At 46.3% G+C, this 7,874-nt stretch overlaps 1 protein-coding gene across 1 annotated transcript; it reads left to right on the top strand.

Annotated features, from left to right (window-relative positions):
* Positions 1-232: 232 nt before the first annotated feature.
* On the top strand, positions 233-7,289 carry TBC1D13 (TBC1 domain family, member 13; the record flags this gene model as incomplete). The annotated part of the gene is made up of 10 exons (XM_010016653.1): positions 233-273; positions 772-833; positions 1,116-1,215; positions 2,460-2,542; positions 2,691-2,850; positions 3,553-3,760; positions 4,230-4,393; positions 5,875-6,035; positions 6,264-6,321; positions 7,022-7,289. Coding segments are annotated over 10 exons (1,103 nt in total), but the record flags the coding sequence as incomplete, so codon positions are not given.
* Positions 7,290-7,874: the final 585 nt, after the last annotated feature.

Below are 7,874 nucleotides of genomic sequence, written 5' to 3'. Positions count from 1 at the left end.
GTTGCTTCTTCCCATCGCCTGCACGTCCCCGGCTTTCTGCTCCCAGCGCCCGCAGGAACCCTCCCAGCCCCGTGGGAGGCACCGGCACCTTGGCACCGTCGCGTCCCTGTGAAAACTTCTTGCCCCCCGGGGAGGAAAAGCGCTGCCTTGCCTGTTTGTGAGGTGCCATTAGCGAACCGCCGTGAGGAGGCCGGGGTTAACGCAGCTGTTTCTCTGCCTGCTCTTCCCACAGGGATTCCCTTTGATGGTGGGCTGCGCTGCCTGTGCTGGAAGGTGGGTTTTGCTGGGGGTGCTTCTGTTTCTTGTGAGTGGGGCCTTGGGCTGCTGAAGTACACGTGGTATTTTGTTGGCACTTAGAATTGTAAACAAAACAAACGATCTGGAGCGTAAAAGCCACTCAAAATCAAGAGTAATTTGGGCAGATCAGCACTGGCACACTTGCAGTAGCATTTACTGACGTGGGGCAGCCATCACTTTGGATGACAGAAAGCGGTTGTCTGCTCTCTGCACGGGAACAGCTCTCAGGATTAAGCTAGCAGTGCATTTTGGTCGGGTTAGCTATTGATCAACCCTACAAATGGGTCTGTGTTGAAAACCAGTCCCTGAAACATGCCTGACTGTTTCTTGGCAAAGTAGTGGGCTTTCTGGAGAAAGCTCCCAATGTTTTCAAAGAGCCAGTTGTAGCCACTGTGTTTGATTTGCTCATCTTTCAGGTATAACAGCTCATTCTCCAGACACTGATCCGTGTGTGTCTGTCTGTCTTCCGTACAGATACTCCTGAACTACCTCCCTTTAGAGAAAGCCTTATGGAGCTCTTTGCTGAAGAAACAGAGGTGAGGACATCAGTGCTTGCTCCTTTGTTTCTAATGATATCTGCAGAGAAGAATAGTTCCTTAAATTATTAAGTACCTTCATAAAATAAATTGTTCTTGTGTGGAATGTACTGTTCTGTAGCCTGATGGGTGGATTGACCTCTTCAGCTAAACTCAACTGAAGAGAAAGTCAAATGCCCTCTGGCTGAGCAGAGTGGTACAGAGAGATCTGTTTGAACTCAGTCTGCTGCTTTGCTGACGTAATCTTCTGCTTCATTGCAACTTCCTCTTCTCCTCCTAAAGGGATCTGTATTCCCAGTTCCTCAAGGAAATGATTATCCAGCCTGGGATTGCCAAAGCCAACCTGGGTGTTTCAAGGGAAGATGTGACCTTAGAAGATCATGTAAGTGGTGTTAAGCCTTTGTGCTGCAGATAATTACCCAGAGTTATAAACAGTTGTTGTGGATTCTGGACCCCTGGGCTGGTTTTGGCTCTGTTCTCAACTGTTTTGCCCTGCTAAAAACAGGAGAGACCGTTCCTAAGTACCAGCTTGGCACTTGTGTGAGTTACTGGAAGAGCACCAATAGTTCTGAAGAGAGCTGTTTTCAGCTTTGCGTATTCCTTCTCACCTTCTCTGGGGCTAGCTGCTCTCAGGCCTCCTAGGGAGAGGCTCACCAGAGGTACCTCTAGCAAAGAGACGCTCTCCTGGGAAGTCAGGTCCATGGTGGGCTCGGAGGGGGCTAATCTGAACAGAGGATATGAAAGAGATGGGAGAGTCAAGTGGGACTGTGGCATGGAAGGCAGGAGACTCACTCGTTTCTAGTTCTGCTGGCTGGCTTTTTCTTTAGTGGACCTTTTCCTGCATCTCTTGGCTTTTTACTTCCCTGAAAATTCCAAAGTGTGTGTGTGTTGGGGGAGCTAATGAGGTAACTGATCAGAAGAGACTGTAAAATGATACAACTGCTTCCATGACCAGTCTTGAACATTAACTTCTCTGCTAGCGTGCAGTTATCTGTGTGGCTGTGATCTCTGGAGGCCTTGGTGCTGTAAAACTAACATGTCTAAAACTCCTCACACTGGCAGGTTACAGTGACCTTTGAATCTTCTTGGTTAGTTGTTAACTTTGCTTCTTGTATTAGAAAACTGCTCGGATACAGGAAAGGTTGCTCATAGTAGTATGTACTTCCTTTTTCCTGGGCATGAGGGTGATGCTTAATCAGCCTTCTCGGAACTGAGATAGAGGGATGGTTGTAACTAATAACCCCAATGCCCAGGTAACTGGGTGGGTAACTCTTACCTAAGTACAAAGATCATCTCCAGCAGTCTGGAATCTGGTTGACATGGGACTGGGAACCTGGTTTGGGAACAAAGTCATTAAGAAACAGGTGAAAAGGGATTGGAAATGTTGGCTTCTGCCTCTCTAAGTGAACCTGCATGCTCACTTGTTTCACAAGCTCTGATCTGCTCCCTGCAAACTGTGTGAAGCACCTTAAACGTAGCTACTGAAAAAGGTAAACCTGATGTGCTAGGAGTGTGCTGGTACTAGATGGCAGAGGGACAGCAGAAATGCTAAATCAGTGTATGTTTAGTGAGGATTTGGATACCTGTGAAACATTCTTGTTCTGTTTCTGTTGTTTGCTTCTTCAGCCCCTCAATCCAAATCCAGACAGCCGATGGAATACTTACTTCAAGGATAACGAAGTGCTTCTCCAGATAGACAAAGATGTCAGGTGTGTGAGGAACAGTGGCTCAGGTCTCTGAACCCGAGTGGTTTGGTTAACACACTGTACTTTGAAAATCAAGCTTAATATTAAACCGAGCCTCCATGGGGCTCGTACTTCCTTTGCTGATCCTGATTTCCTTCTGTGTCCACCCCAGGAGGCTGTACCCGGACATGGCATTCTTCCAGCGCCCAACAGACTACCCCTGCCTTTTAATCCTGGACCCCCAGAATGAGTTTGAGACACTGCGCAAGCGGGTGGAGCAGACAACACTCAAGTCGCAGACAGTGGCGCGGAACCGCAGCGGGGTCACAAATGTGAGAGCTGGGGGGGCTGCCCATGGGACAAGGCATCTTAGCTCATAAGGGAAGGGTGTTTCTTGGGCTTTTCTTCTGTTTCTCTCTCTGCTTGTGCAGTGGAATTAAGCAAATACCCCCGCAGGTACTGCATGGCCAGACAGCTTTGTAGAGCCAGTTGACGTGGCTGGCAGTTAGTAGGGAATTATGGGTGTATTTAATTTCCAAGATTACCTTTTCCTGACTTCTGGAGGAAGTTGGAGTTGCAGGAAGATGAGAGTATTTGATGCTTGACGTGTGCCTTTCTGTATGGGAACAAAACACTGAAGGGGTAATTTATTGGAGTTGAATCTGCTGAAATGTTTGTTGTCTCTTCCCTCTTTCCTGAGCCTTACAGCACAAGGGCCACATGCTGTTGGGGAGGGTGGCTTGTTACCACAACAGATCTGTGCTTTTCCTCATACTACTAACAAAGAAGTGGAACTGCTGTGGTTTCCTACTGCATGGGATCAGGTGGTGCAATGATTGAGGGGAACCCAGCACTAGGGTTTCACTGCCTTTGTGCTTCCCAAGTTGCTTGTCTTGGTTTACGTGAACACCTGCCTGTTTGGTATAAGCTGCCCAAATCTTGTGGGGGCCAATGTGTATTAAAAGCCACATGTACAAAACTGTCTGTGGCAGTTGGTTATCCTGAATCAGCCCTGGTCTTGCCTTGCTTTTCAGGTGAGCTCCCCTCTTAAAACAACACCTAATGCTCTGAGCGAGTACGAAGTTCTGCCCAACGGCTGTGAAGCTCACTGGGAAGTGGTGGAGAGAATCCTCTTCATCTATGCCAAGCTGAACCCTGGGATAGCATATGTGCAAGGGATGAATGAAATCGTGGGGCCTCTCTACTACACCTTTGCTACAGATCCTAATAGTGAATGGAAAGGTGAGAGGCTTTTGGCTGCTCAGTAATTGCTGTTGTGCTGTGTGCTCCCTGCATGAAGAACTGCTCTGGGAATGAGACTCTCTTTAAACTACTGATAAGAGTAGAATGGGAGTACTTTGCCTGTTGCTTCTACTTCACAGCAGCTCTGAGGGCGTGTGCTGATGGTGGGGAGAGCAGATGATGTTCTTGGGTAAAGGTAACTGGTTTGTAACCTGATGTCATGAAGACCTTGTGCTGCACACAGGGTGTGTGTCTGCAGTGGCTCTGTAGACACTTCTAGTTGGGGAAAAAAAAGAAATATCTAGTCTTGTCCCAAACCAAGCAAGCCAAGATCTTGTGGGAACTGCTGCTGGAATCCAGTACAGCAAACCAGATTATGGAGCAAGAATATTTCTGTGTGTCTTTGTCAGTGCTGCTTCCTCTACTCCCCTGTGATTTTTATGGCTTTTTTAATTCATTCTTTTTCCAGAACATGCTGAAGCAGACACATTTTTCTGCTTTACCAATCTAATGGCTGAAATTCGGGACAATTTCATTAAGAGCTTGGATGATTCTCAGTGTGGTATTACCTACAAAATGGAGAAGGTCTACTCCACCCTGAAGGAAAAAGATGTGGAGCTGTATTTGAAACTGGTGAGGAGCTAAGTGTTTTTCTGAGTCTTGGTTGGAATGTGAGGAGTGGAGCTTAATAGTGCATTTAAATGTCAACCAATTTTGTTAAGCTCTGTGCTTGAATAGAAAGGCTGAGGGAGTTTATGAAGGGCTTTGCTGATAAGGCATAGAAACTCTTATCTGGGAGCTGAAACAACCTCTCCTTGGAGTAAGCCTAGAGCAAGCTGACACAGCCAGGCTGTCCTCCCCTGCCTGACCAAAAGCAAACAATAGTTGTTGCAAAGCTGCCAGCTGCGAGTCCAGAGTGACTTGGCCTTGATCCCTGCTCACCTGTGTTGAGGTGTTGCTGGAGTCTTCACTCTCCTCTAGTAAATAGACAAAACAGGAGTTTTGCTGCAGAGTTCAAACAAAAACCAGCCCTCGCTCCATGCACATACTTCTATTGCCATTGTCTGCCCTGACAGCACTAACTTAAACTGCAGGAGGATCATTCCAGAAGTGAAATCCAGCAAGCTGGACCCTCTCACCCACCTAATTCTATCATTCTCCTTCATCCAGAGGTCCCTGAGTGCCTTGGTGTGAGATTTGTAGAACATGTAGAAGGCAGCTTTTGCTGAGAACATCTTCAGGTCTTATTGTCCATTTGGTGTGAAAGTCCAAGGAGAATTTGGAAGAAGGGAAAGCTGTTCTTGTTATTCCAACCTTCACTAAATCACACTGAGACCTGTTTTTCCTGTAGAAAAAACAAGTTATATTTCTTTTATAGTTCAAAAGATGCTTTGTCAACACAGTGACATGACCCATGGTGTTGACTGATTCAGTGGGGACAAAATAACCTCCTACTGTTTGGCTGGCAGGAAGTGGCCTTGGCCATGCAGCAGCTGGTCCTTAAGAATACCAGCAGGAGCCTTGATTAAACTTATTGTTTAACCTTGATTGACCTTGATTAAACTTATAGTCCCTTGCATTTAACAGCAGAAAACAAGAAAGCTTTAGGCTGGAAGTGTTTACAGTGTGCTTTACTGACCATCAGTGTGAACTCTGTTCCATCTTTGTTTCTTTTTGTGAATAGTAAACCTTTTGCTAAATACAGAGCTTCTGGGAAGGAGAGGAAATCCTGACAAAACAGTGCTCTGCTAGAGGGGGAGGGCTGTGGCTTTGCAGATAAAATGCTGTTCAAATGGGAATTCCTTGGCAAGCTTAACGGAACTAACACAACTGGTGCCTTTTAGGAAGAAAAGCTTCCTCTGCTTCATGTTGTGGTCAGAGGAGCATTTTCTGGCTTGGCTGGAGACATGGAGCATGGCTGCACTGAAAATCTCTCTCTGCCTTGAATGTGAGAGCCTTCAAAGGAGGCAGTGGGTTTGTTGATGCTGTAGTACGAGTTGGCAGCTTAGAGCAATACCGGGGTGGAGACGGGGATGGAAACGGGGTGCATCTCTTACTTGTAGGGGACTGGCCAAGAGCACGTATTCATTCTTTGCCTGGTGCATGTCTGACAGCAAGAACAGAACATCAAACCCCAGTTCTTTGCCTTCCGCTGGCTGACCCTGCTCCTGTCCCAAGAGTTCCTGCTGCCAGATGTCATCCGCATCTGGGACTCGCTCTTCGCCGACGACAAGCGCTTCGATTTTCTTCTGCTCGTCTGTTGTGCCATGTTGACGTAAGTACATCCACAGCATTCCTCTTCTCTCCCCCTTCTTTACCTAAATCCGTGGATCCAGGAGTCTTCTGTAGCCATGTGTTAAGGCATCTGGTGAACAGGTGATAGTCACTGTTCACAATGGTAGCAAAAGTGTTTTCAAAAGCCTTTATAAGGGCACAGTGTAGCCTGTCTTTAAAGCTCCTCTGTAAAGAGTCAAAGGTAGCTGGAATAATTTCCATCTTTCAGACTAATCCGGGATCAGTTGCTGGAAGGAGACTTCACTCTGAACATGAGGCTGCTACAGGTAAGGATTAAATATAGTGGGTATAGGGACAACTTAAGGTGTCTTAAAATAGTACTGTGAGGGAGGATGATGCTGTGAGGGAGGATGTGCCTGGCTGAAGAGAAATAACAGATTTCTGATGTTTGCATGCAGAAAAATCTTAAGGAATCTCACAGCATGCTCATTACTGGAAGTGGAATCTTTTGCTCATGCACCTATTCTATCCTACGGAGAAATGAGCACAGGCTAGAGGTTTCTAATGTTCCTTTGGCTTGCAAAAAAATGGAAGCAAAGATGTGAAACCATGTGACAGTGTTAAATTTGTTGGCCAGAGGCTTTTGTTTAGTTCTGAGATCTGTGAGAGCCCAAGGTTGAAAACACATGCACTGCACAGTAGGAGATCTTTGTTTCTGCCAGTTCCTGCTTTGGGCTGTGCAAGATACTGGCTTTGATAAGGCTTTCTGGCGTGAAGATAGCCCTTGTAGCAGGCCAGCTTGCTGTACCCTTAGAGGACAAATTAAAAGGAAAACAAACAAAACCTTCTTGAAGGCTTGATCAGTTACAAAACAGGGAACTGTTAGCTGTTAAGGGAGTAACAACATGGCATTATATGTTATAACAGGCCAGAAATGCTCTTGCCAAGGTTTGTCCTACTTAAGTGAAACAATGCGTACCAGAAATGCTGGGTAGTCACGTAGATCACTTTGTTTCTTTCACATAGGATTATCCTATCTCTGATGTTCATCTGATTTTGAAGAAGGCAAAAGAACTTCAAGATTCCAAATAGTCCATGAGCCTAACAAAAGGTGTCAGAAAAACTGTGTGGTAGCAGATCCCAGGAGGTGCCCCCGTGCAGTGTGGAGCATTAAAGCTCCCTGTGATCTCTGCAGGACTTCAGGTTTCATGTTTGGGCTACTGGCCATCTTGAAGACTTCCTACTACTCTATTTATTAGGTCAAGGACTGATTAATTCCCCATCTACTTGGGTCCTGCACTCCAGATTTTTTTCTGTGCTGCCAAAAGCAGTTCTTTGTATCTTTTTAATGACTTTAAGTTTGAGGAGAAAGAAACCACCTGTCTGCATATCCCTGAAGGGAGGGACTCCTGCATCATGGCCGTAACACATGGAGTAACTCCTGATTGGGAAGGGACAGGCAGAGTCCAGTGAATTTTGATGGGTGAGTATAGAAGGGTCTTCCTCCTGTGAATAGAATGTATTCCAATGAAGTCACACCTCCTGCCATTCAAGTAGCTTCTGGATTCTTCTCCCTCGTGTCTGTGCTTGGCCATTCCTGGGGCGTGTAAAGAAGAAGATTGCATGAGGTTTTGGTGACTGTCATCTGACATCCTGCAGTTTGCACCCCTTTGCCTGGGAAAAGGACCTTGATGAGCTGAGAGGGGAGGATGTGATTACAGCTGGTGGCTTTGTGCACTGAAACTGCCTGAATCCAGAATCGCCTTATCAACAAGTCTCCTTGGCAGCCAGACTGTGGTTGTTTTAATCAATGAGTCAAGTGTAGTTTGAACTCAAGCCTTATTATGCACAGCCTTAGAGCAGGAGCGTGTTGCTGCAG

This window comes from Nestor notabilis, unplaced genomic scaffold (assembly GCF_000696875.1).
Source record: "Nestor notabilis isolate BGI_N333 unplaced genomic scaffold, ASM69687v1 Scaffold35186, whole genome shotgun sequence".
Taxonomy (NCBI): Eukaryota; Metazoa; Chordata; class Aves; order Psittaciformes; family Psittacidae; genus Nestor; species Nestor notabilis.
Note: the sequence above shows the minus strand (reverse complement) of the source record. Positions and strands in the feature narration are given on the sequence as shown.